The sequence below is a fragment of the Pseudophryne corroboree genome, chromosome 5, assembly GCF_028390025.1.
Source record: "Pseudophryne corroboree isolate aPseCor3 chromosome 5, aPseCor3.hap2, whole genome shotgun sequence".
Lineage (NCBI taxonomy): Eukaryota > Metazoa > Chordata > Amphibia > Anura > Myobatrachidae > Pseudophryne > Pseudophryne corroboree.
Window position 1 is genome coordinate 38,775,999 of NC_086448.1, and position 13,373 is coordinate 38,789,371.

Sequence of the window (13,373 nt, forward strand, 5' to 3'; positions counted from 1 at the left end):
AGGAGGGGCACACACAATAGGCTGGAGACCACAAGTAATAACATGGAGTGTAGCAGCTGGCAAAGCAAGAGTTAATTACAAGCAGACTAGACACAATAAAGGTAACTGCAGACAGACTTTTGGTAAGATAATGCAGACTAAGCTGATGTGACTGAAGACAGCAGGACTTGATCATTGGATACACTGCAAAGACTGAAGACTGCTGAACTAGGAGTGTGCAGGATTAACAACAAGACAATGGTGACTGGAGAAGTAAGGTGTTAGTTGAAGGTGACCACAGCCAGGCGGTGGTTAACTGCTGGAAACAATCAGGTGCTGGGTGTGTACTGGGATTGGAAGCAAAGTGATGACAGCATGAACAGAGACTTGCTGTATGAACTGTGTGACTAGGCCACAGTCTGCAATAACAGACAGAATAGATTTAATAAGCTGTAACTTGTGTACATGTTAAGGTGTACTGGAAATACTGCAGACTTGCTACTACAAGCATGGCTGGATTGAATGTACTTTGCTGTTGGCAACCAAGCACACACAAGCTGGATGTACACAGAACCAGATCTGACAAGATATAATCACAGAGACTTGGCAGGAGCCTGGATAAGGATCAGGACCAGACACAAGAGTAACTGGAGGGTCACAGCAAGATAAGGACACAAAGCAGGAATAGACATAAGACAGCAGTTACAGGGCAGAATCCAACAGGGCATGGGTGCAGACTGGCAGGGACAGCATACTCAGGCCTGAGGCAGGATACAAGGATGCAGGACTTGGACAGAAAGGCTAAGGTTCAGGAACAGAGAACGTACAGTGTACAGCGACCATGTGACAGACTTCACTAGGTAACAGGAGCTAGGGAATACCGCCAGCAACAGGAACTGTCCAGAATCCCTAATGAAAGGGAGCCAGACCAATCACAGGAGACATCAGGCTGAGGTCAGGTAACGAGGTATTCCAAACAGATGAGCTGCTGCACATAGCAGCCAGCATCCTAGTTGCTAGGAGACAGCCGGAATACAGTCAGGAAAGAGCCGCAGCGGCGACTCATAACACAAATATTTCACATTTTGACTCATCAGTCCAGAGCACCTGCGCCCATTTTTCTCCACCCCAGTTCCGATGTTTTTGTGCACAGTTGAGTCTCTTGGCCTTTTGGCCACAATTCTTCCATGAAGACTACTTCTGGCCAGACTTCTCCAAACAGTGGATGGGTGTACCTGGGTACCACTGGTTTCTGCCAGTTCTGAGCTGATGGCACTTCTGGACATCTTCCAATTTCAACGGGAAGTAAGCATGATGTGTCTTTCATCTGATGTACTAAGTGTCAATGTCAATCCCGGTCCCACCAGGCTGAAGTGATCGCAGCGGCTGAGTAAGTCCTGGGAAACTCAGAAACTGCACAAAGTTTTTTTGTACCGCTCGGCTGCACATGCGATCGCACATTTGCACAGCTAAAATACACTCCCTTATGGGCGGCGACTATCTGATCGCAGGACTGCAAAAAAACTGCTAGCGAGCGATCAGGTCTGAATTACCCCCAATGTCACCGTAAAGAAGAACAAGGAGTCCTGGGAGTGATGATATGGTCCCCACAGAGCCCTGATCTCAACACCATCGAGTCTGTCTGGGATTACATGAAGAGACAGAAAGATCTGAGCAAGCTGCATCCACAGAAGATCTGTGGTTAGTTCTCCAAGATGTTTGGAACAACCTCCCTGCTGAGTTTCTTCAAAAACTGATTTGATTTAGATTTCTCCTCTGTTCATTCACTTTGCGATAAAATTAAACTATTAACACTTCTATTTTTGAAAGCATTCACACTTTGCAGCATTTTTTTCCACACCACCCTCAAACTTATATATACATATATATATATATATATATATATATATGATGCATAAATTCCAGAGCAAAGACAGTAGCTTTTCCCAGTGGCTCATCCGTTGCTACAAGCGATAGCATTCTCTGCACCGCATAAGGTAACTGTTTAATCTCTTTTATATAATAGAGAACACGGGGAGCTGGGATTCCGCATTGTCAATATAATGACGGTTAGGCATTGATGTATACGGTGCATTTAGATGTTTTATAATGAGCCGTCTCTGGGCTGCTCAGGTATGTGAATACATTACAGCTGTCACCGTGCCGCCCGCCCACCACAGTGAATCATACTGTACAATAGATTATTCCCGTATGTGTGGGCGGGAGAATATACCTGTGTGTATATACTTGGTGGTACGTGTGGGGGATTAAGTTTTCCGATGTGAATCTGCATTTCCACATAGTATCCGACCTTTCAAAAAAATTCACATAAAAATGTAATGACATGTTTTATCAACGTCTTTCTATAGCAGCAGCTAAGGTAGTAAGATATTCTGCTTGTATCTGCGATATAATATATTTATGTTGATCTGTAGGGGCTGCCGGGTGAAATAGGATTTCCTGGAAAGCCGGGGAAGATTGGACCCCCTGTAAGTATAATGTAGATGTGGAATTGCTGCTTTTTGCAGTCTAATCACTTATGCTGTAGATTATACCACATGTAAAAGGTATCTCTTTATTACATTTTAAATGATGAATGGATAGTATATATTAACACAATCTATCACACTTTATTGGTTTTGGTTGATTTTCCTTTCTCTGTTTCGAAAAATACTTACCTAATGTTATACAATACTTTGCCACTAGATGGCGCACTGCATTAAATCTGGAGGGCATTTATAAAGTGAAAGTTGACACTCCGTAGCTCTTATCTAGCTGTGATACCCTTGTGCATCTTGATTTGTGCAAAAATTGTTGCAGTGCGCGCATAGGTTTGTGCCACAAGGTGGCGGCATTTTCAGAGGAGCCAAAGTTTGTACCAGAGGTGGGCAAGAATAGGGGTATGTTATACAGACCCGCATACCTCCCAACATGACCCTCTCCAGGAGGGACAGAATGCTCTGCTTCTGGACTTCCCTTTTAATTTATGATTGCCATCACCTGTATTGAAACACCTTTCTAATCCATTGACCTGTTCAACACAGGTGCAGGCAATCATAAATTAAGAGAAAAGTCCAGGAGCAGAGCATTCTGTCCCTCCTGGAGAGGGTCATGTTGGGAGGTATGGAGCCGCTCTCACAGACTTTTGCCTCTCTCAGATCTGCCTCTGACTGGGGAGAGGTCCCTGCCAATGCCTGGGTAGCCCCTGCAGCCCCAGAGCATTTATTGTGCGGACAGCTATGAAGAGTGACAGCGCCTGCAAAATATCAAATGTGGTTCCGGACGCCAGCCAGTCTGATGCTCATGATTGGCTGTTGGTTTGCGAGCATTGAATAGTGGGTGGCCGGCATTACATCTGAAATGCCGCCAACACTGTATCTGTCTCCAGGGCTGTCCGCCGTCTAAGCGCCATGCACACTTTTGCCACCTGGGACCCCTGTTTGTCCGTGCCCAGGTCAACAGTCTCAACTGTGCCCCCCTGATGGCGACCCTGGCTGGGACAGAGTGTGTGGGGGCCCTGGGTCTTCGGGTGTGGTATGTTATGGTGTGTACACACGGTGAGATATTTTCTTACGATTTTGACTATATAGTTAAAATCGTAAGAAACGTTAGTGCAGATTGCAAGGTGAAAGTCACCTTGTGATACCGATTCGATGCCGATGCGCGGTCCCGCGCGGTCGGCATTGCAAGAATAGATAGACTGTGCAGGCAAGTCAATTTTGACTGTCTAGTCCTGCGATGCTGACCCCGCGGGACCGCGCATCGGCATCGCAAGGTGACTTTCACCTTTGCGATCTGCACTAACTTTTCTTACGATTTTAACTATATAGTCAAAATCGTAAGAAAATATCTCACCGTGTGTACACACCACTATTGGTCGACAGTAAGTAGGTTGACGTGGTTTCTAGGTCAACAGGGACTCTAGGTCAACATGTACTAGGTCGACATGAAAAAAGGTCGACATGAGTTTTTAAAAAAAAAAAAATGGTGTCGTTGTCATCGTACAGTGACCTGGAACCCCAATTTGTGCATCGTGTCCCCTCGCGTGGCTCGCGTTTGGGCAAGGTGCCACGCTCCGCTGCGATCGGTACAGGTTACTTCCCAATTGTAGTCCACGTGGATGGTAAGTTATGAAAACGTAAAAAAAAATTAAACATTTTTGAAAAACTCATGTTGACTTTTTGTCATGTCGACCTAGAGACTGGATCCCGGGTCTTCTGCCCCCTGTTAATCTGGCCCTGCTTAAAAGATAAGCGTTCTGCTTAAGGATTTTTATGTGAATATATATTTCTGAATTTCTTGACAAACGTCCTTTTTTATGGTATATGTTGTGTATTTATGCATACAGTATATTCAGTAATAATAATACAGTTTTTTGAAACCACCTCATACCCCTTCTATATAAATCATATACACAGGCCGCAAATTAATCAGGCTTATACTTATTAGTGGGTTGATATATGCATAGATTATATTTTGGTTATCTTACTTGTTAAGAGTTTATATCCAGCCCAATACTCGCTCTAACAATGCCACGCCCAGGGGGAGGATCCCCTATTGTCCAAGGAGCTTGTGAGATCTGCCAAACATTGGGAGTCTCCCGGAGATTCCGCGAGAGAAAACAGGTATGGACCAAGGCATTCTGTGGTGTGCATTGGGCGCACTTTGGGGGTCATTCCGAGATGATCGTAGCTGTGATAAATCTAGCACAGCTACGATCATTCACACTGACATGCGGGGGGACGCCCAGCACAGGGCTAGTCCGCCCCGCATGTCAGTGTCGGCCGCCCCCGCAGAAGTGCAAAGGCATCGCACAGCGGCAATGCCTTTGCACTTCAAGAGTAGCTCCCGGCCAGCGCAGCTTTAGCGTGCTGGCCGGGAGCTACTCATCGCTCCCTGGCCCGCAGCGCTGCGTGTGACGTCACGCAGCCATTGCGGCCCGCCGTTCCGCCCCCTCCCACCCAGCGATCGCCTGTCAATCAGGCAAAGGCGATCGCATCCTTGCTATGGCCTTCGGCCGTCTGGCATGCGCCGGCGCACTACAGCGCATGCGCAGCAGAGACCCATGCGCTCTGCTGCGTTAAAACGCAGCGAGCGAACAGGTCAGAATGACCCCCTTTGTAAATGACCTCCAGCATTAAAGAAAGTTACAAAAATCCTGGAGCACTCTGTTATTTTTTTGGGGGGAAAAAACAAATTCCCCAAAATTCTGCAATAAGACAACTGTAACTTTATCATACAGTAAATGTTAACACCGCTGATGAATATCCAATATACTGGGTTCATTTCTTGTTAAAGCTTTGTTATTAGTTTTTTTGTGTGTTTTATTTGTTATTTTAATTGTAAAAATTACGTTTATGCCTTTATATTGAATACATGTATACTGTATCTAGGGAGCACCTGGAAAGGAAGCAATAGATGGGCAGGATGGAAAACCAGGTTCAAAGGTAATTTTTTTTATGCATGGTTATGGATATAAGGAATTATTTCTTAACCAAAAATGTCCAGCTTCTTAGTAATGGGAACTGTTGGGGAAGGTCGTCGTACATTTGGCGAATGACGTAAGATTACGCAAATGCGTTACTTTCATTTAAATTTTTTAAATTTTAATTTGCAAACAGTTGCAGTTTTTTTCTAGTGAGTGTTTTTGATATCTATGATTTTGGAGGCAAATGTGGTCAGACTAATGCCCCCCATACACTTGTGTGATGCCCCGCAACGCCACATCGCGGGGCATCGCACAGGCAGTTCAGGTGAACTGCAAAAGTGATTACCGTGCGATCATGCGGTAGATCGTATAGTAATCACGTGATGGGCACGTCACCCGGGTGCCCATCGCGCATCGCAGTGCAATAAATATTAAGTGCAGCACTAAATATCTTGTGACACGAGATTCGACCGGCGTGCCCGTGCATCGCCTCGCATGGTGCACAATATGTGCATACAATCATGCAACTGATCAATCGCATGATTGCATGCTGTATAAGTGTATGGGCACCATAAGCCTCAGCCTGATTGTGTATAAGAAATTGAGTAACACAGATTGACAAAGGCAATTGTAATTGGCCCTACTTTGCCATTAATAATTCTTACATCTCTCATTATTCGTAGGGTGAACAAGGAGAACGAGGCTTGGATGGAATTCCCGGGCAAACTGGTCCAAGGGTAACGTATGTTTTGTATAGTGTATATGGCACTGTTCAGTTTTTCAGAATGTCTCCGTAGTGATTGGACAAGCATCACTGGTTCCCATAGTAACCCGTACACCCTGTTTCCGCAATAGTTCTGCTACTGCCTACAAACACCATCATCTATCGGGCCTGGGTGCAAGAGAGGAAGCCTGGCCAAACATGGGGATGTGACCACACCCACTCTCAAAACCTGGTCCAAGCTCCGCCTTTATGGCTGACTCGCTACCCTGACAGGTTCTGGACAGCCTTGGGCCTGGATAACTAGCACCCACCCCTCTCACACAATGAAGGCGGCCATTTTGTTGTGTACAGTTGTCTTGAGGATTCAGGGTATTACTTCTCAAGGCATAAAGCCTTGAGTCCTATTGGAGAAAGAGCGCTGTATAAATACAATGTATGACATCACATAGTGGTGGATCAGTGTAGCAGAATCTTTTTTTTGTTGGGAGGGAGGGGCCCTGTCTATTTTGTCAGTCCCCGGCCCCACAATTTCTGATGGCAACCCTGCTTCCATACTTCAAATGTCTCATGTTTCTCTGTGGCAGCAGAGGTAATAAAAACCTGTGAAAAAAAGGCCACGTATTTTTGTTTATAGGACCGCCAAGCTACTGTAAATCCCTCCTATATAATTGCTCATGGCTGCTTATTCATTTTTTTTAAAGTAATTACTATTGGGGGTCATTCCGAGTTGATTGCTCGCTAGCAGTTTTTAGCAGCCATGCAAACGCATAGTCGCCGCCCACGGGGGAGTGTATTTTCGCTTTGCAGGAGTGCAAACGCATGTGCAGCAGGGCGCCTGCAAACACATTTTTTGTGCAAAACAAGACCAGCCCCGTAGTTACTTATCCTGTGCGACGATTGCTGCGACGAGTGATGCGATAATGACATCAGATACACACCCAGTAAACGCCCGGCCACGCCTGCATTTTTCCAAACAGTCCTGGAAAACAGTCAGTTGACACCCACAAACGCCCTCTTCCTGTCAATCTCCTTGCGATCGGCTGTGCGTTTGGAATTGTCGCTAGAACCAGTGCAAAACCACAAAGGACTTTGTCCCCGTAGGACGCGCTGCGTATTGCGGTGCATATGCATGCGCAGAATAGCCATTTTTTTCACTGAACGCTACGCAGCGAACAACGGCAGCTAGCGATCAACTCGGAATGACCCCTATTGTGCCAAAACTTTTGACTGCAGTAATGCCATCAGCCAGCAGAGGGCAACAGACATCATCCTGTTTTTGTCTTAGTCGGATTCTATTTATATTGTAATTTTTTTTAATTTTTTTTTTACAATTTATTATTATTATATGTTCCATGTGGTAATCTGATTTACAGTGATTTGCTCATGGTATGTGCACTCCTTTTACAGGGACAACCTGGAGAGCAAGGCCTCTCCGGCCCACCTGGAGTAAAGGTAAAATAAAAGGTTCCACGTATCTACATCATACTGTATACCGTGACTGAACCCCGTGTATTTCACATGAATAATAAAGACATAACATTGAAATGAGTACACAATCCTTCCTATCAGTAGCGGATCTTGCCACAGGCAAGCAGGACTTTTGCCCGGGGTGCCGTCTTCCGGAGGGCACAGGGCGCCATCCGGAGGGCGCCGCACCAGGGCAAGATCCGCTGCCCGCTGCCCCCCGCTGCCGATGTGAAGGGAAACTAGTCGCGTACGCGTCTAGTTATCCCTTCGTGGAGAGGTCCTTTACTGTGCGGTGCGCGATGACGTCATCGCGCACCGCACAGCAAAGGTCCTCTCCACGAAGGGAATTAGACGCTACGCGTCGTTTACCTTCGTGAAGAGGACCTTTGCTGTGCGGTGCGCGATGACGTCATCGCGCACCGCACATCATTTCAGTCTGTACAGGGGGCGTAAATGACCACGCCCCCTGTACGAAGCCAAGCCCCCTATTGTCGGCCCTGCTTCCTATAGCCGTAATATGGTCACTGCTTCCCTTAGAGTAATGTTCAGTATGATATAGTCAGTGGTTATGTATAAAGCGCACGGATGTACCCAGTCACATATAGAGCTATATAGGGGCATTGCAGCTTTTCCATCATCCCTGGTGTCAGTATACAGTATATGTGTATTTCCCCCCCCCGCAGGAGAAGATGATGGCAGTACAATCAGTCTGTCAGCACATAGTGTGACATGCACATGATATGCTCCTCTGTGATAGCGTTACATGCACATGACATGCTCCTCTGTGATAGCGTTACATGCACATGACATGCTCCTCTGTGATAGCGTTACATGCACATGACATGCTGCTCCGTGATAGCGTTACATGCACATGACATGCTCCTCTGTGATGGTGTTACATGCACATGACATGCTCCTCTGTGATGGCGTTACATGCACATGACATACTCCTCTGTGATGGCGTTACATACACATGACATACTCCTCTATGATGGTGTTACATGCACATGACATACTCCTCTGTGATGGCGTTACATACACATGACATACTCCTCTGTGATGGCGTTACATACACATGACATACTCCTCTGTGATGGCGTTACATGCACATGACATTATCCTCTGTGATGGCGTTACATACACATGACATACTCCTCTGTGATGGCGTTACATACACATGACATGCTCCTCTGTGATGGCGTTACATGCACATGACATGCTCCTCTGTGATGGCGTTACATACACATGACATACTCCTCTGTGATGGCGTTACATACACATGACATGCTCCTCTGTGATGGCGTTACATACACATGACATACTCCTCTGTGATGGCGTTACATACACATGACATGCTCCTCTGTGATGGCGTTACATGCACATGACATGCTCCTCTGTGATGGCGTTACATACACATGACATACTCCTCTGTGATAGCGTTACATGCACATGACATACTCCTCTATGATGGTGTTACATGCACATGACATACTCCTCTGTGATGGCGTTACATACACATGACATACTCCTCTGTGATGGCGTTACATACACGTGACATACTCCTCTGTGATGGCGTTACATGCACATGACATGCTCCTCTGTGATGGCGTTACATGCACATGACATGCTCCTCCGTGATGGCGTTACATGCACATGACATACTCCTCTGTGATAGCGTTACATGCACATGACATACTCCTCTGTGATGGCGTTACATGCACATGACATTCTCCTTCGTGATGGCGTTACATGCACATGATATGCTCCTCTGTGATGGCGTTACATGCACATGACATGCTCCTCTGTGATGGTGTTACATGCACATGACATTCTCCTCTGTGATGGCGTTACATACACATGACATACTCCTCTGTGATGGCGTTACATGCATATGACATGCTCCTCTGTGATGGCGTTACATGCACATGACATACTCCTCTGTGATGGCGTTACATGCACATGACATGCTGCTCTGTGATGGTGTTACATGCACATGACATGCTCCTCTGTGATGGCGTTACATGCACATGACATGCTGCTCTGTGATGGCGTTACATGCACATGACATGCTCCTCTGTGATGGCGTTACATGCACATGACATACTCCTCTGTGATGGCGTTACATGCACATGACATACTCCTCTGTGATGGCGTTACATGCACATGACATACTCCTCTGTGATGGCGTTACATGCACATGACATGCTCCTCTGTGATGGCGTTACATGCACATGACATACTCCTCTGTGATGGCGTTACATACACATGACATACTCCTCTGTGATAGCGTTACATGCACATGACATACTCCTCTGTGATGGCGTTACATGCACATGACATACTCCTCTGTGATGGCGTTACATGCACATGACATGCTCCTCTGTGATGGTGTTACATGCACATGACATACTCCTCCGTGATGGCGTTACATGCACATGACATTCTCCTCCATGATAGCGTTACATGCACATGACATGCTCCTCCGTGATAACGTTACATGCACATGACATGCTCCTCCGTGATGGTGTTACATGCACATGACATGCTCCTCTGTGATGGCGTTACATGCACATGACATACTCCTCTGTGATGGCGTTACATGCACATGACATGCTCCTCTGTGATGGCGTTACATGCACATGACATGCTCCTCTGTGATGGCGTTACATGCACATGACATACTCCTCTGTGATGGCGTTACATGCACATGACATGCTCCTCTGTGATAGCGTTACATGCACATGACATACTCCTCCGTGATGGCGTTACATGCACATGACATACTCCTCTATGATGGTGTTACATGCACATGACATACTCCTCTGTGATGGCGTTACATACACATGACATACTCCTCTGTGATGGCGTTACATACACATGACATACTCCTCTGTGATGGCGTTACATGCACATGACATTATCCTCTGTGATGGCGTTACATACACATGACATATTCCTCTGTGATGGCGTTACATACACATGACATGCTCCTCTGTGATGGCGTTACATGCACATGACATGCTCCTCTGTGATGGCGTTACATACACATGACATACTCCTCTGTGATGGCGTTACATACACATGACATGCTCCTCTGTGATGGCGTTACATACACATGACATACTCCTCTGTGATGGCGTTACATACACATGACATGCTCCTCTGTGATGGCGTTACATGCACATGACATGCTCCTCTGTGATGGCGTTACATACACATGACATACTCCTCTGTGATAGCGTTACATGCACATGACATACTCCTCTATGATGGTGTTACATGCACATGACATACTCCTCTGTGATGGCGTTACATACACATGACATACTCCTCTGTGATGGCGTTACATACACATGACATACTCCTCTGTGATGGCGTTACATGCACATGACATGCTCCTCTGTGATGGCGTTACATGCACATGACATGCTCCTCCGTGATGGCGTTACATGCACATGACATACTCCTCTGTGATAGCGTTACATGCACATGACATACTCCTCTGTGATGGCGTTACATGCACATGAGATTCTCCTTCGTGATGGCGTTACATGCACATGATATGCTCCTCTGTGATGGCGTTACATGCACATGACATGCTCCTCTGTGATGGTGTTACATGCACATGACATTCTCCTCTGTGATGGCGTTACATACACATGACATACTCCTCTGTGATGGCGTTACATGCACATGACATGCTCCTCTGTGATGGCGTTACATGCACATGACATACTCCTCTGTGATGGCGTTACATGCACATGACATACTCCTCTGTGATGGCGTTACATGCACATGACATACTCCTCTGTGATGGCGTTACATGCACATGACATACTCCTCTGTGATGGCGTTACATGCACATGACATGCTCCTCTGTGATGGCGTTACATGCACATGACATACTCCTCTGTGATGGCGTTACATACACATGACATACTCCTCTGTGATAGCGTTACATGCACATGACATACTCCTCTGTGATGGCGTTACATGCACATGACATACTCCTCTGTGATGGCGTTACATGCACATGACATGCTCCTCTGTGATGGTGTTACATGCACATGACATACTCCTCCGTGATGGCGTTACATGCACATGACATTCTCCTCCATGATAGCGTTACATGCACATGACATGCTCCTCCGTGATAACGTTACATGCACATGACATGCTCCTCCGTGATGGTGTTACATGCACATGACATGCTCCTCTGTGATGGCGTTACATGCACATGACATACTCCTCTGTGATGGCGTTACATGCACATGACATGCTCCTCTGTGATGGCGTTACATGCACATGACATGCTCCTCTGTGATGGCGTTACATGCACATGACATACTCCTCTGTGATGGCGTTACATGCACATGACATGCTCCTCTGTGATAGCGTTACATGCACATGACATACTCCTCCGTGATGGTGTTACATGCACATGACATTCTCCTCCATGATAGCGTTACATGCACATGACATGCTCCTCCGTGATAGCGTTACATGCACATGACATGCTCCTCCGTGATGGTGTTACATGCACATGACATACTCCTCTGTGATGGCGTTACATGCACATGACATGCTCCTCTGTGATGGCGTTACATGCACATGACATTCTCCTCTGTGATGGTGTTACATGCACATGACATTCTCCTCCGTGATGGCGTTACATGCACATGACATGCTCCTCTATGATGGCGTTACATGCACATGACATACTCCTCTATGATGGTGTTACATGCACATGACATTCTCCTCTGTGATGGTGTTACATGCACATGACATGCTCCTCTGTGATGGCGTTACATGCACATGACATGCTCCTCTATGATGGCGTTACATGCACATGACATACTCCTCTATGATGGTGTTACATGCACATGACATTCTCATCTGTGATGGCGTTACATGCACATGACATACTCCTCTGTGATGGCGTTACATGCACATGACATACTCCTCTGTGATGGCGTTACATGCACATGACATACTCCTCTGTGATGGTGTTACATGCACATGACATACTCCTCTATGATGGTGTTACATGCACATGACATTCTCCTCTGTGATGGCGTTACATGCACATGACATACTCCTCTGTGATGGCGTTACATGCACATGACATACTCCTCTGTGATGGCGTTACATGCACATGACATACTCCTCTGTGATGGTGTTACATGCACATGACGTACTCCTCTGTGATGGCGTTACATGCACATGATATGCTCCTCCGTGATAGCGTTACATGCACATGACATGTTCCTCTGTGATGGCGTTACATGCACATGACATACTCCTTTGTGATGGCGTTACATGCACATGACATACTCCTCTGTGATGGTGTTACATGCACATGACATACTCCTCTGTGATGGCGTTACATGCACATGATATGCTCCTCCGTGATAGCGTTACATGCACATGACATGCTCCTCTGTGATGGCGTTACATGCACATGACATTCTCCTCCGTGATGGCGAAACATGCACATGACATGCTCCTCTGTGATGGCGTTACATGCACATGACATGCTCCTCTGTGATGGCGTTACATGCACATGACATGCTCCTCTGTGATAGCGTTACATGCACATGACATGCTCCTCCGTGATAGCGTTACATGCACATGACATGCTCCTCTGTGATGGCGTTACATGCACATGACATTCTCCTCTGTGATGGCGTTACATGCACATGACATACTCCTCTGTGATGGCGTTACATGCACATGACATACTCCTCTGTGATGGCGTTACATGCACATGACATG

The 13,373-nt window shown here is 46.4% G+C and overlaps 1 protein-coding gene across 1 annotated transcript in view; it reads left to right on the forward strand.

Moving 5' to 3' along the window:
• The window catches only part of COL22A1 (collagen type XXII alpha 1 chain), a 381,368-nt gene that overhangs the window by 144,513 nt on the left and 223,482 nt on the right, over positions 1 to 13,373 (forward strand). The window contains exons 14-17 of the mRNA XM_063925140.1: positions 2,415 to 2,468; positions 5,373 to 5,426; positions 6,091 to 6,144; positions 7,539 to 7,583. Coding sequence (XP_063781210.1) covers positions 2,415 to 2,468; positions 5,373 to 5,426; positions 6,091 to 6,144; positions 7,539 to 7,583 — 207 coding nt within the window. The remainder of the gene's footprint in view (positions 1 to 2,414; positions 2,469 to 5,372; positions 5,427 to 6,090; positions 6,145 to 7,538; positions 7,584 to 13,373) is intronic.